This window comes from Harpia harpyja, chromosome 22, assembly GCF_026419915.1.
Source record: "Harpia harpyja isolate bHarHar1 chromosome 22, bHarHar1 primary haplotype, whole genome shotgun sequence".
Taxonomy (NCBI): Eukaryota; Metazoa; Chordata; class Aves; order Accipitriformes; family Accipitridae; genus Harpia; species Harpia harpyja.
In genome coordinates, this window is record NC_068961.1 from 13,978,837 (window position 1) to 14,006,513 (window position 27,677).

The 27,677-nt window shown below is 39.2% G+C and overlaps 1 protein-coding gene across 16 annotated transcripts in view; it reads right to left on the reverse strand.

The window, feature by feature from the left end:
- INPP4A (inositol polyphosphate-4-phosphatase type I A) overlaps positions 1 to 27,677 on the reverse strand; it is a 130,409-nt gene that overhangs the window by 24,001 nt on the left and 78,731 nt on the right. For 2 of the 16 annotated variants that reach the window (XM_052773560.1, XM_052773556.1), the window contains 14 exons: positions 26,521 to 26,639; positions 26,290 to 26,406; positions 25,154 to 25,233; positions 21,790 to 21,943; positions 20,717 to 20,807; positions 19,910 to 20,057; positions 16,185 to 16,315; positions 15,712 to 15,816; positions 14,784 to 14,892; positions 13,064 to 13,081; positions 10,262 to 10,445; positions 8,686 to 8,904; positions 7,266 to 7,539; positions 3,701 to 3,733 (listed from right to left, as the gene is read on the reverse strand). In XM_052773560.1, the coding sequence (XP_052629520.1) occupies positions 3,701 to 3,733; positions 7,266 to 7,539; positions 8,686 to 8,904; positions 10,262 to 10,445; positions 13,064 to 13,081; positions 14,784 to 14,892; positions 15,712 to 15,816; positions 16,185 to 16,315; positions 19,910 to 20,057; positions 20,717 to 20,807; positions 21,790 to 21,943; positions 25,154 to 25,233; positions 26,290 to 26,406; positions 26,521 to 26,639 (1,782 nt within the window). The remainder of the gene's footprint in view (positions 1 to 3,700; positions 3,734 to 7,265; positions 7,540 to 8,685; positions 8,905 to 10,261; positions 10,446 to 13,063; positions 13,082 to 14,783; positions 14,893 to 15,711; positions 15,817 to 16,184; positions 16,316 to 19,909; positions 20,058 to 20,716; positions 20,808 to 21,789; positions 21,944 to 25,153; positions 25,234 to 26,289; positions 26,407 to 26,520; positions 26,640 to 27,677) is intronic. The other 14 variants (XM_052773570.1, XM_052773568.1, XM_052773569.1 and 11 more) reach the window with 11 other exon arrangements.

The window sequence follows — 27,677 nt, forward strand, 5'->3', positions numbered from 1 at the left end:
GTACAGTGATTTAGATGGGATTTAGCTAGATCCTTGGAAGTAGGTCTGAGCTTGACTTCCACTTAAATACATGAGATATGTCCCAGAGGGACTCTGTTCAAAGTCCTACACAGGAAGCACAGAAATGAAACTGCGTTGCCAAAGTCCTATTTTAGTACCCCAAACATTGTGCCTTCCTTCTCCCTAAGAGATTTCTCTGCCTTAAAATGCCCCAGAAGCTCCGTTTCTTTTCTTTCCTTCTTTCGCTTTTTGTCTTAATCAACCACAAATTTTAAAACCCCATTTCCGTGACCTTATGAAAAATTATTCAGATGCTTTAACAAAATCCATTCTCTCTGCAATATAAAAAGAAAATAGAACAGTGCCTTGGTTTTGCCTTCCTTAATGTAAGGCTGAAACAGAAGAACACTTCTCTTTTTAAAAGGAGGGACAATGTGTTTTATTTTTTTAAAAGCACTGGAGCTCATAAACAGAACACACACAACCCCCAGCCTGGTTGGCTGAGGAACAAGGCAATGTACAGATCAGAACCTGCATGAATGGGGTACTTCAAGCCCCTGAAAGGAAGTTGTTTGGGATTCTGACTGAAAGGCAGGACTAAGAGCTATAATAAACGTTTCTTTGATAACCAGCCAAAGATGGGAACTTTGGAAGTCTGCTAACAGAAACATAACTGACAAGATTAACAGAACTATCCTTTTTGCTTTTATTCTATGCGGTAGATAGATAACCTAATAAACTACACAAAGGGGACGTTGTTTGGCTCTGTTCCATTGCCATAAAAAAAGCAGGAAACATCAAAAGAACAGGCAAGGAATTACAGCTTGTCTTTTATATTCTATTAAGTATTTTCTCTCAAAATAAATCAGATGCCATAACATGGCCCCACGAACACTTAAAAAGCAGAACACAGATGATACTAACAGTGTTTCTCCTACTGCATTTAAGTGCTTTTCTATAAACAAATGAGAATGACAAAAAGAACTGAAAAGATCTTCCAGCACATCATCATCACCTCATTGCCTGGATATATATACGTGTGTCTAGTTATTAACTCAGTGGAGATTTAAAATTGTTGTGTGTCTGGCAGCACTTCATTTGAAAGATATGTTTACCTGTGGTAATCACAAAGTACACCAGTGGTATACCAGCCTGCCTGAAGATAAAGCAATTGTTAGATGTTTTTCTCCTCCCGACACTCATATGCAATGCCATGGCTCATCCGGAGTAACGAGCGAATATCCTCTGTGCTGTGTATTCGCTTGGTTTGAAATTTTCGCCATGAAAAAACAAACCCTTGTCAGTCTGCAAAATTCTAAATGCTTTTTGCTACCTACTTCACAGAGGTGTCACCTGTGTTCTTTTAATTTTTTAGTCAATGGTACTTGCTATTAACAATAAACAGGAATAAAAGGAATTGCACTCCCAGGCTCATATCAGGTTGGCACATTTCACTGGCAGTGTTTAAATAAATGTGAAAGGACTCTAAGTGTTCAACTTTCACCTGGATTCTCCTGTCCTTCTGTCTTCCCCTCATTGATTTTCCTAACAGAACTTTATTAATGAAAGTGTATTTTCTATCAAATCAATCAATGGCACCTTCAAACATCATGAGGCACTAATTCTAATGTGCAATCTACTCTGAGCTCTGCTGTTATGTTCTATGAGACGACCAGAACCTTTAAAAACTATTATAGACTCCACTGGGCAGACCCATAGGTAGGGTGATTTGCCGTAGGGGCTGAAACAATGGAGATGCAACAAGCTGTTACAGATTTACAACAGCCCGAGACCTAGTCCAAGCTAGCTGTTGGTATGTCTGGGACACAAATCAAGCTTTTTAATCAGAGGTTTCTAGTTCATGTTAAAAGCTATTCCATTTAAAAACAAACCAGCAGGATGACTGTCATTTGCTTCAGGCGCCTTATATTTTACAGCAAGAGACAAATTCTGCAGTCTCCACTCAGACAGCTACAACCGAATTCTGGCTGGTAAATAAGGGCCAGACTTTGGCCTTGTAAGTCTTTGCTATTTTTCTTACAACTGCTGCTGACCAAAGTCATACCTTAATGTACACTTTGAAATGTGTCATTTTGAAAGGGGGTGGGGGGAGAGAGAGGGAGGGAGGGAGGGAAAGAGAGAGGGAGGCAGGGAAGGAGGGAAGAAGGGAGGGAGAGACAGAGGAAGGGAGGGAGCAAGTGAGGGACGCTGGGAAGGCCTATTAGTTCACATAGTGGACCATCTCTGACTATACATTACTATTCTATAAAAAAATAATGTCTTGTTAACAGAACCTAATACATAAAACCTGTATAAATCAAGGATGTAATGTCAGGTTGGAAAAGTTTTTGCTTTTTTCCCCCTAAGACTCTCTCTTCTCCACAGCAATAAAAATATTATTTTAATAACTGTCCTCCAGAGCCTTGAAAAGATATTTTTAGTCTTTTCATATTAAAAAACCCCTAGCATCCATAAATCAAAGCACTGGGCATCTGCAGTTGCCCTTGGTTTAGGTCAGTGTTGCAAGGACTCATGATGCCTAAAAGAAGAACTTATTTATTAAATAAGTTGTAGTTGCTTAGCCCTCATCAAGTAAAGTGTAATTGGCAACCCATTTAAGCACACAGTCAGGTCACATTTGGCTTCAGAGGGAAGCAAGCATTAAGTGCTTCACTACACTGCAGCTTCAGCTACTTAAGTTTAAGATGCAGTTCTGGGTATATCTGGGTACCCAGTTGGGGTGACCTGACTGCTGTTAATTACTCCCATCTTAAAAATAAAGAAAAAGCATTCATTTATGCACCACATTCATATTTTGCAAATACTAAAGGGATGTTCCAATAATTAAAAACTTGTGGAGTCTTTTATTGATTAAGAACATTTTCTCAGTGATAGAAGGAAACAGCGTGGATAGCTGAGAAGAACATTAATATACTTTGTGAAGATGAAAATCATACCTGCACTGGGGCTTTAATTCCCATTGGTTTCACTAAACCCAGAAGCCCATGCTGTAACAGTTCAAGTACTGAACCTTCACTGAACTCAGATTAAACTACTCTCAAATGGGAGAAAGTACAGCCATCTAGCTGGGAGACAGTGGTATTACAGAGGCATATTATTCAGACCTTGTAAACGCAACAGAAGTGTGCAGAAGTACAAGGACAGAGGAAAGAAGGTTAACAGTGGGATGAAAGTCTCCTAAATTCTGTATTCTGTAACGTTAGATTTGCAGTGCCCAACACTGCTTGGTGTGTACCCACAACATAGACTTTCCATCAGCCTTGTTGACTGCTCCATGTTTTGCTCAAGTTCTCATTCAGAAAGGCCAGCTCAACAGCACATATGAAAGGGCATGTCTGAAATGTCTGAAATGTCAGACTCCCACAGACTTCAATGACATTTGGAACAGGCCTCAAACCATTGTCACCTACAACAGTTGCTGAAACACATCAACTGGAGAAACCAAAGAGACCATGAACAAGTGCTCTCCCATACCTGGACATGAGAGGTTACCAGATACTCCCTTGCACTATTATTTAGGAAATAATAACTTCTTCATATGCTTAGGTAACTCACAAGATATTGCAGAGCATTACCATTTCAAAATGGTCAATCTTAACAGCAAGGCACTTGTTCAGTTGTTAATTATGAACAAACTCCTGCAATTTTCAGAAGAAGCAGAAGCCATGAATGCACATACCTGGGCCAGATTCTTCTGGAGCAGGGCTGCAATCTGCACAGAAATGGAGGGGCAACATGCATGATTAAGGAGCAGCAACACAGTCTAAATATAAGCAACTCAAATGCTCAATGCAAGGGTTCTCAAATACTTTCACTGAGTGAAGAGGAGCTCAGCAGGATACTCCTTTGCCTGTGGGCACTGAGGGCATGGGCTGTCTCCTCCACTCCACTGTTTCTGATCAGAGGAACATCTGGATGGGGACTTGGAGTAAAGCCAGTACCTGCTAGCTCAGGGGCTCTCTGTGGATTACCAGCAAGGGTACTGACAATCCCCAGTGATGCACAGGGCGCAATTTGAGAACCACTGGTTTAGTGCAATTATAGAATAAGCTGGCAGTAAGGCTGCTAAATAGAATAGCAAAAGACTAGCAGTAAGTTCAATGCACTGAACAGAAAATGACATTAAGGCACCCACAACGCAAGAGTAATAAAGAAACAGTACTTTGCTATCTTAGACAAATTTCTGTTACACAATTTCTGAAATAGTTACCACAAGCATTAGATTGTATATTAAGGGCTGAAACCTCACCAGTGAAGCCTGTGAGTGTTCCACACTCACTTCAGTGGGAGGAACAAGCTGTCAGATGAAAATACACTACACTGCAATGCAAACAGTAAAAAAATAATATACACCCTGTTATAGTAAGTCCTGCACAAATGAAAAGTAGTTTATTAAGCTAACAGGATTTAAAATTCTGTTGTTTATATCCAGATTCACTAGTCAATTAATTATGAATTTGAAAATAACAACAGAAAATATCAAATTCAATTGTATGCATTAGGACAATCAGCTGAGCTAGACAATCTGAGATAAAAACCTCTCAGTAAATTAAAACTCATCACGTTCATTAAAGAAGCTATATGCCCCCATGCAATTTTAGTAATGAACACCTAAGCCTATAACAAAAATACATTTAAAAATAATTTCTTACGTCTCCCTTCTACTATTTCAGGCAGTATTTTCTTTCACAAACATTCATTTCTAGAGAGATCCTCTAAAGTCCTTCAATAGCATTCCACTGTCTCTCTCTTACCAATTCTGGAACTATCTTGGTTTGCTGGTTTTTACATTGCTTTCAAAAAAATTTCTGGCTGCTCTCTGCTCAGTGTCATTTATTCAAAACTCAGAATTGCTAACAGAAAAAGTGTTAGTTCTTTGAACAGATGACAAGGAGAAACTTTAAAATGTTGTGATTCTGAACTTAGCAAAAGGATCTTCTTTGTCCCTAAATTACTCCCATGATCAGTTGTGGAAAGTGCCAGCGAAAGGGAATTAATAGAATCAGAGAATGGTTTGGGTTGGAAGGGACATTTAAAGGTCATCTAGTCCACCCCCCTTGCAGTGAGCAGGGACATCTTCAACCAGATCAGGTTGCTCAGAGCCCTGTCCAATCTGACCTTGAATGTTTCCAGGGCTGGGGCATTTATCACCTCTCTGGGCAACCTGTTCCAGTATTTCACCACCCTCATTGTAAAAAATTTCTTCCTTGTATTGAGTCTGAATCTACCTTCTTTTAGTTTAAAACCATTTAACAGGCCAGCTTTGGTGTGGAGTCAAGGAAAGTAACTCAATGGGAAAATTCCCATTGATTTCAGTAAGACTAGTTTTTTTTATAGTATTGAACCTGTTCCTCTGTCAAAAATACTGACCATTAATTAGGAACTACATCTGATGAGAATGTGATCAAGTACTCAGCTTGCCCTGGCTTACAATAAACTTCCCAAGAGCAATTCAAATTGCTCATTAAGACCTACGAACAATGTTTGCACCAGATACCTAAGAAACAGGATTCCCTCTCCAGGATTTTTTACATTAAATTCACCCAACATGGGTTGACAGTCAGACTTCAGATCTAATCCTGACAGTTAGGTACCAATGGGAAACGGCAGCAAGCCCCTTTGTTTTAAAGTTTGTGACACTTCTTGATTTAATGTTTCTGTACCAGGTTCTGTGGATTAAATGGAAAGATTTTTTCCTATTTTGGAGGAACAGCAGGGAAAGGTTACAGAAACTCTTGGCACAAACCAACCCATTGGTAGGTAAGTGCAGCTAATTCCACTTTTATATGGCATAGTGTCAAGATCCAGGGTACATTTAAAAGATCAACCGAAAATGAAAGAAAATGATTGTTCTAAGAGGCTTTCAGCATCAAATTGTCTTGGGAAAAGCTTCTGATATCACCCACCACAGATTTTTTTCTATTTTTTTTAACAGTAAAAATCCACAACTTTTAATCATTGATATGAAGGTGCACTGAAGTTTACCGATAAAACTTTCACGTGCATACATATAAAACTTCATGTAAACTAGCTAGCAAATAAAAACATTTAAAGGTATCAAACTGGTAGAAGAAATTTTGTCAAAGATTAATAGAGAACACATTCTGAAACAAGAACCGACTCTCCTATTCCTTTATAATACACAAAAATGTCAGTCTAGTCTAGAAAAACATGGTCATTTCAGATACTATGCAAATCATACGTAACATATACAAAGCTACACAAAAATATATTAACATTTATTTTAACTTCCATCTTGCTTTCTTTTTCTTAAGGTACTGCCTTCTACTGCAACATTAACAATGGGATGGACATGAAGTCACAGACACATGTAAGGGACAAAGGGCCATCAAACAATAAGACAGCACAGGAAAAAGGAAATGAAAATACAAATCAATCTTTCTAGAGCTTAGCTTGGCACACCTGCTCTATTAAGTGGCCAAATCATAGTGACCACATATAAAGAATGTGAGAATAAGTCAAATAAGTACATATGTAAATGCAATAATTCTGAAATTTAATGCACAGCTGCAAAACTGTCAACCTAAACTGATAAGAATATCTTTCATTCACATGCTCATGGCATTACGCTGGATTCAATTCAGCACCCACTTTACCTCAAATTTTGATAGGATTATTCCACTGAGAGCTTGCACTGCCAGTTCCTACCTTCCAGCTACAAGAAGTCTAACTAACTGAGTGCCTCAGCACCACAGCTTTTGACAATTTGGGTTAAAATTTGCTTTAAACCCTAGCAGGTTCATCCAAGTTCAGCTCAGTCTAATGGTACTGCTTGGCTCCCCTCCTATGCTTTGGCAGCCCATCTGGGACCATTAGTGTTGCAGTAGTGCTGCACTTCCCTCATGTTTTATTTACCTTTTATAAAGGTTCACTGTAATAAGCTTTGATTGCTGCAAAGAAGCTGAAGCCAACAGGAAAGCTACCAGAGGTGGTGTTTGACATATGCTAACCCAAACACCTGTTTTACCAGCTTAAAACACCTGGTGTGAAAACCAAATGCCACTGTCATCAAAGGATTTGGCAACGATTTCAGTGGGATCAGGATTTCAAACTAAGTAATGAGCTTAGCAGCTCCCAGTACACCACCAGGCCTTTCTGCCTGACATCAGCGCTTAACTCCACCACTGAACTAAAAACACATGGAAGGATGTAACGGAGGCTTAGGAACGATGCCAGCGCACAGCAAGAGAGCAGCACTGAGAAGCAGCGTCTGGCATACGCACTTGTCTTTCTGAGAGAATGGCATGCACAGGATGGTGTGGATGAAGGTGGTGGTGAGGATGATGAAGGTGGTGAGGATGATGAGGTCTCATTTAAATCTTCTGGATTTATCCAGTAGGCACGAGTGTCCCGATTACCTTTCTTACTAGTACAACTGATGTCGCACTGGAAAACATCTTCGCAGCTGTCACTTTGCAAGCGCTCCTTCTGCAGAAGTTTGTCCACTCTCTGTATAATACACTCCAGACTTTTGTCAACATTCAACCAAACTTTCTCCTTAAAAGAAAACATTTCTTTCTCAATTTAAAAAGAAAAGAGACATTGGGTAACAAATCCCTTGACAATATATTTTCTCCTGTGATTCCAGTCACAACTCCTCTGCAAAATTTCCTCTGGGCTACTGCATTTACATTTTTGCACACACAAACTCTGGATATATAAATAACATATACCAGCATGTCAACAATATGTAGCAACATGACTTGTGTGGTAAATTGCAAAGCTATTTTCTAAGTAAATTTGCTGAACAATTTTAAGTGCCTCTTCCTGCACTATTATTCCAATTTGCAGTTGGCACTATTGTTTATTCTTGAAACTCATGTTTGACATAATAGTTGTATACAATCACACATCTTTTTTCCTATATAACTCAGTGAGTAACAGATAAAATTACTATATTGTATTACTATCTAAATAACTGAATTGGCTTTATTCATATCTCATTACTGTGAGTTTGACTGTAAGCCAAAGTATGCCAAAATGATTAAAACTAGCAAGGATCCATTTCCAAAATGAATCGGATCTCATTTCTAGATTGATATTTCACAATATTAATAATGGGTTTAATTAATCTTGACTATTTTTGAGATTTAGCTCATTTCTGTTTATATTACACAATGACAGAATTTACACAGCCCAATTCTCATTTCAGTTGGCAGTGTGGTAAGGAAAACCATTTAAATTCTTTGTGCAGACAGTTTTAAAATGCTGTTCGTAATCAAAACAGAGATGGACTGCAAGTTCTAAATATTTAGATGAGAATAAAAGCCAGGAAAGCTGAATTGTACAGCTAACACAAGCAAAACATGCTCTATCTTGGAGAAGTGTAAGAGCCCTTTGTAGTATGGTCAGTTTTTTTACTTTAAAAGGTATTTACTTTCCCTTGGAACCAACTTCAGAAAAGCCATGCACCTACTGTAATGATCTCCGCTGTTTAGGAGATCCAGAAATATTTATTAAGGCCTGTTTGTATCCCCATGACAAGGAGGAACTGAGCAGAGAATGGAGGGACCGTCTTTGCTAGTTGACCAATACCTCCGAAATAGTCATCCTATGTGCTTATGGTGAGCAGTTACAGACCTTATAAACAAAAGAACACAGCAAACAAAAACTAAGAAAATATTCATCACTTAGCAAACATACCCATTCCTCTTCATGCCAATCCACTTGCAGAGAAGATCGGCTATTTCTTCCTGTCCATCTGGCCACAAGTGTATCTTGATCATTCCTCAGCATCACTTGCTCCCCTTCTCCAGAAGTTGGAGATGCTTTTGAAGCTATATAGTCTGGCCTTGCAGCATTCAGTCCATGTATTGAATTTGCCAACAGCTTGCAGTCACAGACTGTGACAAGTTGCCGGGTCTAAAAAGCAATAAACCCCCCACATTTTAACACTTTTTCATTATTCTGTACACAATTTATACTATATTCTTTCTCAGAAAGAAAAAAGAAGAACTAGTATTCTGTAAAGGAAACTAACCATTGTTTAGGAGTCTCTAAGGTGCCTTTAAAATCATTTAACAGAATGGCCTTAAAAAGCAATATAGGATACCAAAACACAAATGGTACATTTCCAAAGTCTGTACTGCCATATTAGCCTTGCAATTGTTGCAAACTTCACTAATATTTGTGCAATTCACTTTTATTTGCACTTCACTTTCCATTTGATGAAAGCTTAAAACAATGCACATTTTTGTACCTCACACAATAGCTGCCACACCAGAGAGACCATGCTTAACCTCCACCATCCTGTCTGAAACGGTAACAAGACTTAAGAGGAGGGCTGACGATATAACCCACTAATCAATGCAACTTGTTCCCTGTCTTATTTAGTTGATGTTGTATTAAAGGATTTCTGTAAGTTATGTGAATATGAAAAGTATCTGGCGTGAGTCTCTGTTAAAAAAAACAAACAAACAAGCCCTTACTACATTATACATACACATTGTCCAGCCATAGAAAACCCCACAGATCAGCTATATACACTGTACTCATTTACAGTGAATATTATAATACATAATACATTTACATGGGGTCACATTATTTTTTGCACTCTACATGTATATCCCCTCCACTGGGACAATTTATGGTAAGCTGATTGGCCATTACTGCCATTTACAACCTTCAGATCTGCTTCAGGGACAGAAAAGGTCAGTAAAACTGCATTTGTTCTTCTGTCCCTGTAATTAAGATTGTGTTCAGCTGCGGGTCCAGTCTGGTTTCTGTTAGCACCCATCAAGAAATAACTCATTCACACCACTATAATTCAAGCAAAGGCTGTGTCACCATTATTCCTTATTTCCCCAGTGGAAAAATACAGAATTGTTTCATTAACTTTTGCCCAGTTGCTGCTGCTTGACAGATGACTCAGAGGAACATTAAAAAACCCCAGGTAGTTATGGAGAAAAGGGTAGAAAAGAAAGTGAAGAATGCACATTTCTGGAATATGATGAATGAAGAGAGGGAACCAGAGGACATTGCTCTCCACTGCGCTCTCAAGAGGAGGTGAAGGCAAGAGTGTGAAAAGTAGGAGACAACCTAAATAAAAAGCAGCAAATTTTAAAGGCTGGTCTGATTTTGCTTTTTCTTTAGGACTGTACATGTTACAATACACTACTGAACAAGGTAAAATAGATGTTTCAAGAAAACCTACTGAAGATAGAGACAGAGAAAAAAAAAATACACTGTGTTTCAGTGTGGAAATGTATTATTCTCCTACCTTGTCTGCTAGGATGGCAAGTGTTCTTTCAAGGCCATTAGCTGATCTATCCTTGGCAGCTCTTGAGAGCCTTTCTGCATAGTAACTGACTTGCGTTTTCAGGGTGTTGATTTGTGCAATAATTTCCTTTGCTCTAACAATGTCCTGTGGGATGTATATTATAGACTGGGAACTTGTTGAAGTGCTGAAAAAGAAAGACTGATTTTAGGGGGAAAATTGATCTAGAGGTACACACATTACAGTGGCATGCTGGGGAATTAATGGCAGACAACAAAAATTTACCTAAGCTAGCAATCAACAGTGAAAGGCCAGTGGGCAATTGCACAGCAGGAACATGATCCTAGAGCCTTCTCTGCCTTTACTGAAAGCATTTAGATGAAGATTTACTAATCCCTTATGCCAAGGGGTTGTGGGCAGAGCTTGTATACCAGAGGGACAGTTTTGCTGAGGAGAATGCGGGTGATAGATTTTGCCATCAGATACAGAACCACTGTTTGCACAGACAGCTTGCCCCACTCTCCCTCTCCTTACAACACAGACACTTCACTGGGCCCTGGTTTGCAAATCTGTTTTATCACATAGATACTAGCACCATTAAAAGAAAATCTGCACTCCTTCTAACATAGAAATGCCACCCAGATCTGCAATGCAAACACTGTGGTATTAACAAAAAATCCTTCTGCTAGTATATCATTTCCTCTGTTGCAGGTCTGATTCAAGTTACACCAGCAAAAGCAATCTTAACATATATAAAAAATAATCTCCAGGCTAATCCAAGGACCCTGTCCTTGGTGTAGCTTCTGTTAGCACGCACTTACTATACTAAACTAGGGACACGATACAACTCTCCCTATTATAAACTCAGCTGTAACAATATAAAGCAATAATAAATTTTGGCCTTTTCCAAATAGTAAGGGAAATAAACTAGACCAATAAAGTATATCTTTATATTGCGATACTGCAGCTCCACTAAGACTGCTTACTTGGCAGTGGAGGAGAATAGTTTACATCCTCTAAGTTTAGATGTCTACAGAAGTTGCTTATCTGGTCCAAGACAGATGCTTGGACTACCCCTGTAACTGCTGGAGAGAGAATAGGACTTCTAAAGGGTGATTTAATCCTACCTGAGAAGAGCCACTCACAAAAGCTGCCTTTTAGCTTAGAAAATTTAAGCTTTAAGCTGAAGTTGTGCTCTTAGTTAACTATTTGGAACCAACCCACCACTACTCCATTTGCCAGGCAATATGCTGGTTTTTTCCTCCCAGTAAGAAAGCCATGCAAAGATCAGGCCTTTACATCAGCTCCAGCTGTGACAAGTGTGATGCCCATTCATGACATGGCATCAAGCATGAGGTGACATCAATTGTGTATTATCTTAATTTTATTCATTTTTTTCCAGTCATGAATGGTTTCAGCATAGTAACAGCACAGAAGAACCAACTGTTTGCCCCAGTCCCAGCACTGTTGATGGACACAGCTACACTGAGAGACTACACAGACAGGAGTTTCTTTTCCAGGCACAGTTACCTCAGGCCATGACCTCCGAGGAGTATGAATTCCTGTGCTAACCCTAGAGCAATGCTGTTAATTTCTGCAGTGTGTCCGTGAGGTAAGACAGGAGGGTTGCATGGGGCACGCTTTAAAATCATTGCCACAAATGCCAATTCTAGTCCCTTAACTGATATTAAGGCAAGGGGGGAGCTTAATCCCAGTACCTGTCTGAGCTCCATTACAAGAAAAGATGGGGGATTTGTTTTCAAAGGACATAATGCACAAGTGATTCTTGAAAGAGTTTCCTTATTTGTGTCCCTCTGGTTACCCACCTGAGTGGAGCAGAGAACAACCACTCCCCAGTACTGCTGCACCATATAGCAAATTAATCTCAGCTTTTAGGACTTTACCTGTACATGATTTGTGCTCTCTATTGACTGGTGATCTTAGTGACAATTCCTCTGAGCAATTTCTTTCCATGACAGTGTGGTTAACATGCATAAAGACATATTTGGCAGGAAAGGCCATGCAGCATATCGAGGTCTGATTTAGAATTATTACATTTTTAATCACAAACATTTGCTGGGATGATTGGGGGGAAAATTTATGGTGTAAAGTTCACATATATTTACTTTCCAACCTGCAATTGCTTTTTCAAATGAACAGCTCTCATTGTACTATATCAGCAAACTGTAACACAGCCTTAAACTCTCAGTGAATTAGGGGTTCAACCTTTAATATGAATAATTTAGAGCAGAACTTCTGCGCTGTTGAACCATCAAGTATTATTTCCTTTTCATAGCACTGAACACCACAACATGAAGAAAAATATAAAAAAGTTAAGTGAAAATGTTTAAATGAAGACATGGATTACAAAAATATAAACCATGCCCAATCTATCACCATAAAGATTTAAAAATACATAGAGTTATCTTAATTATCTTCCACCTCTGGCAGAAAGTTTCTCTCTCCAGGCAGTTTTCACTGGAAATAACAAGAGGAAAAGACATAAAATTCTTGTGTTCTGATCTTCAGCTTTCTAACTTCTTATGATCAGAGAGAGCCAGGAAACCAGCTGTTCATTACAAACAAACATTGCAGATGAAATGAAATTCATTCACACACCATGTTCTACAAAGCAGCTACAATTACTTAGAGCACAATTAGGGATGCCATGATACACGACATTAAAAAGCCCTGCACACTTTAAAACACATCAGATCTTTGCCAAAGAAAAGAAAGAAAAGAAAAATAAAACAACCCAAAGAACAGAAACCCTCTCTACAGAACTCTCAGAAACAGAAAACTCACCAACACTCCTCATAACTGCTAAAAAAAACAAAAAACCAAAATAAAATTAGCAGATTGTTAGCAAATACCAAAAGCAGAAAACAAAACAAAGGATGTTTGTGGAAATAACTTATCTGAGTCATCTTTTCAACAAGGTGGGTACATAATGAGTAAACTTGTAAGCAAAAAACCACAGATTGCCAGATGCCCATGTGTTGTTCTGGGGAAATGTTGTAGATGCACCAAGCACAGTTTTGCCAATGAAAGAAGAAAGAACTGAACGATATCTATGTAACAGTGAAACTGAGATGGATCTCAGTTCTACTATACCGGCTTTTATGATAACATAGAAGTACTTAAAAGGAAAGTCATTCTTCAAATGTTGAACCTGCAGTTTTCATGGACCCAGACGGAACAGTTCTGTAAAGCTTAGAGGAAAAGTACTGGATAGAAATTAAGCTCTCCAATCAGCTTAATTACTGGGTGAGGGGAAGAGTGTAAATAAATAAATAAATAAATAAAAAGACACGGGAACTTAGATATTGCACGAGTGAGGCCCACTTCAGTAGCTAAGCTGACAGAAGGAGGTTATTTCAGAAAGCAATAGTGGTATCAAAAGAACAGGAAGGATGAGCCTAGCATACCAGTGTTGCCAGGTTTACAGCTTCCTCTAGTCCTATCCTAGTGCACTCTGTAAGTCAGGAATAATTACATCAGGCATATTTTTTGCACCAATCTTTTTCTCAGTACATATCTGACTGATGTTCACAGGGTGCTGCTATTCACTTCTCCATTGCCAAAATTAATTTTGCAGTTGGCAGAGCCTTGTTCCCACATCACTCCCTCCTCCCATCAGCTCAAAATCCTACAAATCCTCTCTTTGGAAGGGCATTATCAAGGTCTCCTCTTCCCTTGCTACAATGACTCCTTGTCCCGCTGCTCTCTTTGTTCCTTAAATTCTCCATACTGCAGCAAAAGTAATGCAGACCCAGACACCTTTATCTGTTCCTTGGGAGCTGGAGTGGGTGCCATGCAGGTCTCTCCCTTTAGCATATATGACCTCCCCAATTTCTGCCCCTTCCTCTAGTACATATGATTGCACTTCCAGAGAGGTCACTAAACAGTTCCTGAAGACAGGACTGTGGAGGCCCAGTATCCTGCCCGTAGAGCAGAGCAAGGCCAGATTCAGAAGCCTAATCTGTGCGCAAACCTTAAGGCAATGCAGAAAAGCCTCCAGCAATAGCCCCAGAACTAAACCCAAGTTTTCAACAAGGAATTTGCCTATCGGGCACAGCTGTTCTGTACTAAAGAGAGTTCAGCAACAGGACCTTGAAGCTATGAGAAGGGTGAAAGTCTCCTGAAAATAATGGGTTGAAAGCATGATGTAGTGCAGCTGAGGAGGTTCTAAAGACAAATTTTCTAATCCACAATTAGGCAGAACCCAAACCCAGCACCTAAAATAGCTAAACTAAATCAACCAACAAGTATTCAGGAAAATTAAAGATTTCACTAAAAGGACTATTAGAAAGGGCCCATCAGTAAACAAACAAATATGGTAATATAAAGGGGAAACTGTTTTCCCTCTCCTTCTTCGGAAAAAACATGGAATAATCTTCACATTGTATAGTAGAACTACTGAATGAAGTGCAGCAAAAACATAGAATGGAGTGATTTTCCAAATCACTAAGCATGGACTAGGAGGAAAAGGCACAGTAACAGCTGACACAACATTTCTACTTACTGTTTCTTTGCCTCTTCAAATTTATGCAGCTTTTTCCGCAAGCCACCTGATTTAAAGCCTTGACAATGAGCTGCTGGTGCTCCTATGGTGACTATGTCGTAGTTCTGATCTAGGATGGACAGAAAGGACTTACAAATGAAAGCTTGTCATCTTTAATGTCGACAAACAATCGTGGAAATTCAAAAACTACTCTGTAAGTAATTTTTGTAAAACTTTGTGCCAGTGTTTTGAAGGACATGGAAAACTGAATTGTTTTATAGGCCCTGGAAATCCATCAAGTACTTTTGAGGTGAAAGAACCATACTTGAATGCAGGTCCTCTGTTTCTTAATCTAGAAGACTGTCAGTGAAAAAGAAGCCTTGAACATAGGTCTTTACACAAAACCTGCCATTACTGGAATCCCTCACACGGATACATGGGACAACTTTGTGTCCATAGTTAGTGGGAATTACTGTTAAAAGCATGGAAAACCTAGGTTATTCATGAAGAAGCAGGCTTGATGTGAACAAATTGGTGTGATTTTGCATAATTGTACATGATGGTTCCAGCGAAAAAGCGCACAAGCTTAACAACAAGCAACAGTCAGAATCTTTGCTATTTTGCTACAATTCAAATGACTGGAAGGGACATAGCAGCTTAACCCAATATATTCCCTAGTACAAAGGCTGACTTGTGTCACCTAGAGTACAGTTAACTCCAGAACCTAGTTTTGCCACCTGTAGAATAGTGATAATTATACTTACACTTCTTCTTTTGCAAAGAGATTTGGAACCTGAGGATAGGAGGTGCTACAAAAATGCCAGGTAGCACTAGTACTGCAGAGCACTAGTGTGTAGAAACTTGGCTATATGGAGGATATATGAGAATGGAAATCATAAAATGGAGAGAAAAGTAACAGAATAAGGTGAAGAAAGAAAGAAACAAATACCTGATCCTCCATCATCCTGGACTCTCATTCTCTGTATATGTAAATTCGTAGGAACAAATTCCAATTTTTTATCAGCTTTCAAGCTACTGGCTTTAAATGAAGGACCTGAGAAATGCAGGAGAAAATTAAGTATAAAAACCCTCTGCTTCTGCTTATGCTAAAACATTCAAGGAGCTTCATTCATCATTTGCTATGTGCTGAAAGTAAAGCAGAGAAAAAGAAAAAAAAAAAAAGATGTATCTTTCTGTTACTGTTCATAATTGTTCTCTACTTTCAGGGTAAAATAAGAGAATGAATAAGGCAGACAAATATTCCCAGATCATTAGCAAACTCGTAATAAATGTTAATAAGGAAAAGAAATCTAATAATAGTATTTTTTAGTCATTAAACTAAAACATTCTGGGTTCCCAATTTCACAGAGGTACTAACAATCACAGTTGAGAAATATCACGTTATTATGAAAAAGACATCACCTTTATACTGGTGCAGGTCAGTTAGATTTTCCTGATAAGTTAAAATAATTGTTTGGTACTGAGTAACTATTTGTCGACGAAGGCTTTCCCAACAAGGAGACAGTTCTCCCAATTCTTCTAGTTCACAAACCCTGGGGGGTGGGGGTGGGGGGTGGAAGGAAAAAAGAGAGGTGTTTAGCTCCATTGTCCACTTGACCAAGAACGAGTTTCACATTGTATCAGTGTAGCACCATCCTCAGCTGACATTCTCAATTCACTCTGGTCTAAGTTACTCATCAGACTGGGAATGCTTCCAAACCTATGTCCCAAAGCTCAGCTGTTGAGCTCTACTCCAAGGTACATAGGTTCCTCACAGGCAGAATGCACTCTGTTCCTCTTAGGAGCCTCAGGTGCTGGTCAAAACCAAAGCCTCCCACCTTTCTGCAGGAGCTCTCAAACTATATGGTGATTTGCAAATGATGGGCACTGTCATCATACCGGGTGACTTGGGACGATGAGGACCTTTTTAGGCCACTCAAATTAAACCAGAACTGTGACAGAGGTTACGCGGAAGATTAGCACCTAACTGACATTAGGTACAGGGAGTATCTGTGCTGGCCAGGTATCTACACAACAGTATTCAAGGCCAGGCAGGGAAGGCCTAAGAAGCGTAAGCAGTAACAAGGGTTTGCAGAGACAAAGGATGAGCCAACAAAACCTTCATCTGAGATTCAGGATTTTAGGCACTCAAGTTTCACTGTAGGTGGAATAAAGGACGATTGGACACCCCTAGATATGAACAGGAAAACCTGTGGCATTCTTATTGCACCCTGACTGCTAGGTTTTCAGTCACACATGGCAATCCTGTGTTACATACTGTTCCCCAACAGCGCTGCTGAGAAAATATTCAATGTATTTCATGTCATGCTTGTATTACTGTCTTCTTGAATTAAGATATTATTTGGAATAAAGGTAGAAGGAGAAAAGTAAACAAGTCAACACCAGACACAATTCAACAGCACATTACCCCAGAAAAGGTAGAACAATCAGCTGTCAAAAGGATCCAGCAGTTCTTTTTGCAGTTCTCTCAATATCCCTAATCCATAGTTTTAATCAATTGTCTCTACATAATTTAAGACAGCATTTCACAGAACAATTCCCACTCCACAGTATTTAGGATATTATCAAAAGGAAGCAAATTTTCAAGAAAAACATCAGATTGATTTGCCAATAGGCAACAGTGTAAACTATATTTATCAGTGACTTGGAAAACAACACTTCCAGCTTCACCTTGTAAACTGCTTCTGCATAAGATACTATTATGACTACCTTGTCAAACTCCCTGCTCAAAACTAGCCATGCATCTGAGCCCAGGTCTTCCTGAAGTAAATTCACAGCTTAGCACTTCAAGTTTACGTGTTTGTCCCATAGGGTTAAGACAGCTGGGGACGCGCACACCATAAATAATTAGGTAGTCAAAATATCCCCCCCAGTTAGATGTCTCCTTTCAAAGAGCTCTGGCCCTGAACAGCTCTATGTAAGAGACAGCAGTTGTGATTATCCAAGGACATTTTAAAAGTCACCAGGATGTTAAGACAGAAGCAGCTGTGCTTGTGTAGCTATCCGGCATTCCTCTGGGCTAGCAGCACAGAGAATGGAGAAAAAAAGAGCTTGGCCAAATCTGAGAGATCCTATAAATACAAAGTGTGATCGTGCATATCATTGAGGGTCACCTCAACTGAACAGAGAGAACGGAGTTTTTCTTGCTAATTACACAAAAGTTGTATTTACCTTTGAGCCACATAATTCAGAGCATACAAAGTTGTATTTGCAATCACCTGGGCTGTTATTAACCCCTAACGGTATACAATAGGTATCCATCGATCTATATATGATTTTAGCAAGAGCCTCTGAACAGTCACATTTCATGGCTAACGCCTTAAGAAACTTCACTGTGCACAGTCTTACAGAAAGCCACATCTTTTTTCCCCATTCACCCTAAATTCTCCTCTTATTACCTTCAAGTCCTTAAACTACATCCATCACAGATGGCACCTTATGGGTAAGCTTGCCAACTCTTTACATTATTATGGCTGTACCTCATAATGAATTGGTGCTTTTAAATGTACTGTGAGGAAAGCTGCAGAGAAACAAAGATATAAAATAAACAATGAATAACCCATGTCTAAATGAGTAATGGCATATCCCAAGCCCCCTCCATCAAGGTTGTAGCAGGACAGCTAGGCAAGATACAACATTCACTCTCTAGAATCTAAGATCTGACTACTCTTACTAAGTGCACATCACTAAAACCCAAAACTCAACAGCAGGAAAAAAAAAAAAAAACAACAACCCCCAAAACCCAACCAATGTGACCAATGTGGACTTTGGAAACTCAGTCATGTCATGCATTAATACATTACAAAAAGTCACTGACATCTTCCAGTGTGAATTTATCATTTCTGCAAAATATGAAAATACCTGAAAGCACCGTAGACTACTTCTGCCTGCTCATATGGATTAACACATGATTTTCTTTCACATACAATATCCCAAAGGAATTGAAATGTATTAATATAGGATAATGAGAGCACTAGATAGTTTTACTTTTAATTAAGGTCAGGCTTACTTAGGTCTCTAGGAGTGAATTCAAACACAGACAAAATAAAAACCCAATACTCAAAAATACAGCTAAAATTCTTTTACCATCCCCATCTTGCTTTTATAAAGAATACACAAACCACTATGTTTGCAAACCACAGCCTACAAATGTAGGGAAGTAAAACTCATAAATGAGTATGTTGCCTGGAAGAAAGTTAACTGCTTCAAAAAGAAGCAAATTCAGAATAAACCCACAAAATGCAAGAGATTTCCTTCTCCCTCCCACCTCCTAAAATGAGAAAAAGTCATTACTGTCCTACAGTGTCTTATTTTACTTGCTTTTATTCTGTTTATTTTCCATTCAAAACTACTCTTCTGACTCTCAAAGCCATCTCTTAACTCACTGAGTGAAGCCAGTGCTCCTGTCATCTATCTTTGCTTTGCTTTCATAGCACAGAAGTCAACTGACTTTTTCAAAGTTCACCTTAAAAGTGATTCGGATTTTTCTTTTCTGTCTGCTACTCTAATTACTCATTCCACTCAGCTGGTTTCTGTGTTGTCTCTGTTCCTTTCTCAAAATTCTCAGCAGCTGGAGTTACTACTCTTTCATTTATGCTGTCTCATCTATCCAGACTTCCCCCCACCTATGAAACATTGCGATATGTTTTATTTTTAATTCAACTTCATTTTTCTCTTTATATTAAAATAAACCATGTTTAAAAAAAAGTGTAATGAAGTATATAGACGATGATATATATAAAAAGATAATCTATTCTAATGTGCTGGTCCTAATACAGTCACACGACTACGGAATAATATATTCTGTGGCCTTATCAATACTTTTGTGAGAGGAACAGATAACCCCTAAGTGCAGCTAACTGCACTCTGATCCTAAGTGTTCACTATGCCAACAATTCTCTCCCATCAGCACCTCTGTATGTTCACATTACCATACGCTGACAGCCAAACACTATACTCTGACATGAAATTCTTATTCACTGTAACTGTACAGTCAGAAACTTGCTTCTTTTACTATTTTTTCTTCAGTGCCTCTGCGCATTAACGCATATATATTCCTTGGTAACTCAGTAACAGCCATATCACTGCTGTATTACTACTGCACATGTAAACCAGCCCGAACTCACCTTGCTGCATCTTCTTCTAGAAGAAGCTTCACAAATTGCCTAGGGATGTGCAGCGACAGGATGCTCTCAGCCATCTGCTCCAAGATTCTCAAATGGTTTCCATCAGTGGTTGGAAAGCGATACATTCGGCAAATGGCACCACCAAACACTAAAGAATTAAAATCATGTTATTTAAGCATAGGGTTTGAGTTAAAAGTGTACAAAGTCTCTCCTTTTTAAAGTAAATGGCTTCGATTGACTAACGTGCTGTAACACACTGCTGTAAAGATCTGGTTTAACCAGGCATCAGTCTAGCTTTTCCAAGCATGGTTGTTCTGCAATGACCATTCTTCCAGTGTTTGCAGGAAAAGCCTCCAAATGATTTAAAACACTGGTAAGGAAATGAAACATATATTCAACTTTTGAAATACTTTTTTTTTTTAATGTACTGTGCATTTTCCTCTCATACAATCATTTGCTGGAAAACTAACCTTTCTTCAAGAATTTTTTTAAAAGCAACTGCTTTCCTCTGTCTCTCCCCTCACCCCCCTGAAGATTGCTTAGGAATAGACTAGCAAATTGCATGGAAAATTTTATACTACAGTGAACTTAATGACAAAAATTTGCTTCTGCTGTTTTTACTATACAAAATAGTGCAAATGATAAAATAATTTATTCTTGTATGACCCTCAAAGGGCTGCTCAATCAGCAGCCTGTTCCTATTCAAATGAAACATCTGCTTAAATGCCCTGGGGCCACAGGCAGACAGCATGAGATTAGCTTTTATTGATACCTAAAGCTTACTTGTTACAGCCCACAGCAGCTTACCAGATTTCAGTAGTGCATCTTTCCGTAATGAAGCATATTTGGATCTGATTCCTAAAGATTCTGTTAAACTTTCATCAACTGGCAACACAGTCTAAACAAAAACAAAAACCACAAAGAGTAAAGAATAAAACCTCAGTGCCAGGGCAATATGCAGTGATGACCCTATTACACAGACTTGAAAGGAATATTCAGCACAACGCATCGTTAAAATAAATATTTGAAATATGTTTACTGTGGACAAAAAATACTGCAGGCTGAAATAATAAATCCACTTAAACCCTCCAATCTAAGCACTCTTATTTACTTCTACTGCACCATTCAAAATGTGGTAAAAATTTTCATCCAGCCCTTCAACTACTTTATGTTAGCACAACTCCAGAGTCCTTAAAGGTACTGCATCAATATGGGGCAGCTACAGGTCTGGCTGGATACAAAGTGATACTAATCCACACTGTGACTGTGATACACAGATATGAGTGCAATTATCACCAGGATATTCAGAACACAAGGTTTACAGAATTAAACATATCTCTAGGCTGAGAAAGCACTATAAATATCTGCTCTTAGACAAATATTTGGGGATCAGAAAAAAAAAAAATCCAGTTTTCAAGTAACCTGTTCAGTTTTATTAAAATCTTCCAAGTTGCCTGTGAAAATTCTGAAAATTCCCTGAGCGTCCCCATTACAGCTTTGCTTAATGCCACCTTCCAATTCTCAATGTGAACTGGAATACCACATCTTTGTGAAACTGGTTATCAATGCACCAAGTGCACCAACGTACAGTACCGCAAGCCTATTCTGATGAAGGGCATGAGCACTTGAAGCTAAAGCTTAATCACTGTAAACTAAAATTTTCCCCAAGACTTTTAACCCCAAACATGAGCACCAGGAGCTCTGCAAAATAGAAAACTGCTTCATCATCATTAGGCTGCTCTTTACAGCATTTTGAAATTGTAAAGCACTACTAAATATCAAGATGGACGGGAAAGCTGACAGCAGATGTCAGCCTAGCTTATTTCAATGCTGGCAATAAATATGCATTTTTCTGAATTTGACAGAATGCTCATACTCACCCTTCCATTAATTGTATCTGGTGACCTTGTCACTGGAGGCCTTTGGTCAGTTTTTTCCTCCATTTGCCATCCAATAACTGTAATGTTACCTACACGGTCACTTTCAGCCGACCTGCAACAAACACTCTGCGTTGAGATTTTTTTGGAGGTGGACCTGTTTATCAACAAGGGAACACTTATAAAAGGCTATTAATCTTCAAACTTAATGAACACTTTAAACAGGAAGCTTTTCAACTTCATTTTAGATATTTTTATAATGCGTTATTCCAACAGGAAAATGCTCTCATCATTCTGCAGGGATGCTGTACAGACCTCCTAATTGAAGACAACCTAAAACCACGCATGTGTTTCAATACTTCTGTAAAGCCAGAAAGAGTTCAGATTTTACAATTAGCCTGTTGTAGGCAGAAGCAGCTTAAATTGTGAACGTTAACATGGAGCAGATAATTGGATGTACATGCACACGTGTGTGTGTGCCTGTGCATGTGAATGTCTGAAACTGAACTTTTAAACTCTTAATCAGAAGCCTGCTAGCTGCTAGCTGCAACTGGTACAGTTGCAACTGGTAAATTTTGATAATACGTGGAGTAAACAGAAGTAGCACATCCCAAATCTTCCACTTAATAAAGAAGTCAGTCAAGGCCACCAGTTAGGAGGCTGATCACATCTTCTGCTTCTGCAGATAGACTATTTAGATTAGGAAAACTGTGGGCCTGACATTCCAGAAAGAAAAGCTGATGCTAAAAAGAAGGATCCTGAAAAGAAGTGGTCTAGGGAGGAAGAAGGTGAAGATTCTCAATGGAGGAAAGATCCCCGAGGTGGAGGAAGATCCTGGAGATCAGGGAGTTGCGTGGAAACAAATGCCAGGGACCCCCAGGGACCCGGCCACTAACAGCTGAGACAGGTCACCAACAGCTGGGCAGCTGCACAGCACAAACTGACACCACTTTCTGTCCCACCTTCCCAGACCAGCAGCCATCTCCCTGCTGGGGAGAGAGGCTGACACCGTATGAACACATGACTGAGAGGGGGAAGTGAGGGAGTGAGGGAGTCAGAGAATCAAGTGGGGTAAAAGCTCTAATCTTGCTGGGTTTTAAATACACACCAGTACTCAGATCTACCATGGCTGTCATTTATTCTGTCTCACCCATGACACAGTAATTCTGGCAGAGACTTTATGTTATTATTTTAAGACAGATTCTAAATGGTATTTTAAGATTGTTGTTTACATGTAAAAAATGCTGGGACAACTAAGACAAAAAAAAAAAGTCTACAGAACAAACAATACTGGGGAGGCAAAAGAAATAAGCACACAAGATGACTACAAGAAAAGGTTTAAGTATTCAAATCATGCAGCTTGTTTACAGACATTGCTCAGCATCCAGCTTATACATCCGAGGGGTAACGTGACAATGAGAAGACATGCATGTATTCACACACTTTCATAATCAGAATATACTTGGTATCAAAACAAGAGAGTTTAATAAAGTCCATTTTCAACTTAGTCATGAAAGAATAAACCTAACAGAATAACCATGTCTAACACACGACCATGAAACTCCTGCCACCGCACTCCTGCCCTTTTTCATCTCCCTCAAAGCACCCTCGTCTTCACACCTATGATAAATTAGACTATTTTACCCACCATCAATGTCATATTTTTGGTGCCTTTTCTGACTCATTTCGCTCATCTGCTTGTCCCTGTTAAATCATGTCAATTTTTTCTTTACAACACATTGTGGAAAAGCCAAAAACCTTACCCATCTCTTCTCTTAGCATGACAAGCTTTGCCCATGTTTTGTTAGTTGTGTCTGGGCTAAGAAATTTCTGCAAGTTTATCACAGTCACTGTTTCTAGCGCTGATTATGCCGATACTACCAACATCATCTCCCTCAGTCTCTCTGATTACGCTTCCTCCCTTCAAGTGACTTCCCCTTGCCTTCTCTGACACGGATGCCTGTCCTACTTTTAACACAATACTACTACAATGTGCATTTACACATCAGAGCTCTCCTTCCTTAATCTCACTTTGCTTTCTTCATTCTTCCCCAACCCACTACTTAACTCTGTCCCACACTGGCTTTCAAGAGTGTGGTTTGATTCCTATGATTAGAACAACTACCTTAAGGATTGGTATTACACTCACACCCTCTTTTTCATTCTCTCCTGAGTCATGTTCCTTCCACAAAAGTTCCCAATATGAATTAAACTAGAAAATTACAACAATCAATGTTGCTGTAATGTGACTCCTCCTATTCCTAGTGCATTATATTGATAAATACACTATTTAGCAACAAATACACAATTTAGCAACAGGTAGGTGTTGAAATAGTAAATAGAGCCTAGATTTATCTAAATCAAGGTATTCCAAACAGGTAAGATAACCCCTTGTTTCAATGGGTTTCATTCTCCCCATCACAGCCTCTTTATACATCAGCATGGTTAAAATTACTTTATTTTGCCACTCTCCACAGACACATGCACTGAGGTGATAGGTTGAAATGCACAAAAATGGAATTGGTCTTTGTCGTGGTTTAACCCCAGCCAGCAACTAAACACCATGCAGCCGCTCACTCACTCCCCCCCACCCAGTGGGATGGGGGAGAAAATCAGGAAAAGAAGCAAAACCCGTGGGTTGAGATAAGAACGGTTTAATAGAACAGAAAAGAAGAAACTAATAATGATAATGATAACACTAATAAAATGACAACAGAAATAATGAAAGGATTGGAATGTACAAATGATGCACAGTGCAATTGCTCACCACCCACCGACCGACACCCCGCCAGTCCCCCAGCGGCGAATCCCTGCCCCCACTTCCCCGTTCCTATACTGGATGGGACGTCACATGGTATGGAATACACCGTTGGCCAGTTTGGGTCAGGTGCCCTGGCTGTGTCCTGTGCCAACTTCTTGTGCCCCTCCAGCTTTCTCACTGGCTGGGCATGAGAAGCTGAAAAATCCTTGACATTAGTCTAAACGCTACTGAGCAACAACTGAAAACATCAGTGTTATCAACATTCTTCACATACTGAACTCAAAACACAGCACTGTACCAGCTACTAGGAAGACAGTTAACTCTATCCCAGCTGAAACCAGGACAGTCTTGACAACACTTTCTTGACTTGTAGAACTAGAACCAGTGTGTAACATTATTCACCATGTTGGAAAGGTCTTGTTCTACATGTTTTAATTATCATGCAATATAAAATAGTTTCTCCTTAATAGCGGCCTGGAACTAAAAAACCAACCAACCAACCAACCAAAAGGTTTTCATCACATCTCACAGACAGTTTTCATCACATCTTAAGCATGCTTTCAAGAATTAAGCATTAATTCCTAAATGGAGGAGAATATTACAAACCTTAGTGTTAAGTGCAACCTGTGATTCTTCTCCTGAAGAAGTTCTTTTACAGTGAACATCCCAGAACCCAACAAATACATCTGAAAGAAGATGAGTACCAGAATTGTAATTATTTACTTTTACAACGAACAAAGGCTTTGTCCACAGCACTAAAGCCCAAAATACAATTACTATGCACAAAATTCTGAGAAGAAAAATATAATTACATATGCCCATACGTAACTAATTAAAATGCTTTAAAATTTAATAAATTTGGTAATTTATCAAAAATCCTTTTTCTGCTGGAGGACAATAAGCATTTTCCTTTCTCTAGGATTTGAGTGGAGGCACCTCAAGATATACAGGCTTAGGCCCAGCAATACAGGAACACTGAAAGCAATGACTGAACGGGGCTCAGACGGACTAAGTCAACACTTCATAGTCCCTCCCTGACCCAAACTTGGCTCCTCCTGATGAACTTACCTCCTCCGGAGGCATTCCTTTTCCCCCAAAGCCTCCCCATGAAGCACTGTATGGAGACGGACAGCTCTGCTGCCCCTGAGGAAGCCATGGAAAAGCAGACATGTGGGGCCTGAAACCGTATTTTGGGCAACAGTCTGAGAATAAATGGCCTGAGTTGCCCACAGATCCAACTAGTTACATGGGAGGGCTGGCACTTAAACTTTTTCAGTAAGGGAACAAATGTTACCCCTGAACAAAATCACTAAGGTATCGGGCAGGGTGATTTCTGGAATTTAGCAGCTCCGTCCAAAAGGACTGTTTCATTATGGGCCCAACAGACCCAATATTTTGGCACAGGTTAGAGGCCTCAGTTAGGGGTGTTGAATCCTATTCATTATCTAGTTCAGTAAAGAGGTCCACAATGTAAGAGAACAAGTGACAGGACCTCTTAATTTAAATCAGTGGTTCCCAAACTTGCTGCAGACAAGCTTTATTTGAGAAAACTCGCAACGCTCCTCACTCTGCCAAGTCCAACTCATGGCATTTGCCCTCCTTCCTCTACCTTTCTTGCTTTCTCTAGGATCAATGCCGCTACCCTTTTGCTTTCTTCCACAAAAGTTACTAGTTTTATCTCCTTGCCTCTCGCTTCCTTGCTCCACACTGACTGGGCAGGCAACAGAATAAAGAAAACTTACTGTTCCCTGAGATCTATCTTTGACGTCGTACACAGAGAGTTTGATTTGTGTCATTTGATTGATAAGAGAGTCTTGGAAAAAGGCAATGCTGCTTAGAAAGATAGGATTACTTGTTCCCTGTAATCATAAACAAAAAGGCAAAAATTAATGCAAGTTGGTATTTGTTAGGAAGAAATGCTTCCTGTGTTAGCTTCAATTTTAAATCTAATCCAGGAGTACCTCACCACTTACCTCAATAATTTCTGTCTGTGCATGCTTCGTCCAGAATGCCTGAGGTGGTGTAGTTACACTCACTGCTACAAAACTATTTGGTTTTCGATCTAGCGATGGAGTTAGCAGCTCACTGCAAGCTTTAGGTATGCAATAGATAAATAAATTTAGATTCAGGATCTTTTTCATGTTGCTGTAAGACTCTACATTTTTACAAAAGCATATTATATACCCACAGAAAGAAAGCCATGAAGGGCCTAATATTCATTCTGTCGCCACACTATAGAGGCAGACATCACTCCCCTTTGTGCATGCAAACAGTAAACAGGCAACCAGATCAGTTTGGATCCAAGCTGTAGAGCTGTAATTTAAACGTGTTCTCTTTTAACACCTGCCTATCCACCCCCCTAGCACAGCTCATTAGAAGAGCATACATGCATAGGTTTTCCTCTGGGAATCTCATGAGCATGGCTGCATTTGATTTGAAGTCACGCTCCATTAAGCCCATTACCAAATGGCATTTTGCCACGGAGAACCAATAGAAGTGCTTGAATGTTGATCAAGCAGCATTACTATGAGGAGAACTAGCTTGTAATTGTAAAAGGACAGTAGTTTATTTCCTCTAAAATGTTATTGTGAGTTTAACTGCTGGGAAGGGACTATGGTGAGTAGGAAACAACTACCAAAAATTTCAGTGAATGACTCTACACAATTACATTAAACTTCAGAGCCAAATTCCATCTAGCTAGATACAGATAACTACAGTGTGCTCCAACTCTGCTTCAGCTAGATGCAGAAAGTTAATTCTGAAATTCACGTGGGCAAGCAAAATGTTCAAATGTACACTAAACAGCTTTGCAGTTCTAGATATTTTTAATTTATCTGAAAACATATAAAGTACCTTATTCAGCTCTAAGGAGTGTTTAAGATCATTATTCATAACAAAATTACATACATCTGAGAAAATTTTCTAATTTTTCATTTTAAACATACTGTTAAGAGCATAACCTTCCAAACATTAGTCCACTATTAAGGCAAGAAAACCATGCTGCAGTTAAAACTGTGAACTGAATTTTCATTAAGAAAATATTTTTCACTTATTCTTCAAGTGAGGTCACAGGCTTCTTGTCCAAATTTAACTATCCCAGAAATTACATTGCTTCCATTTCACATTATCA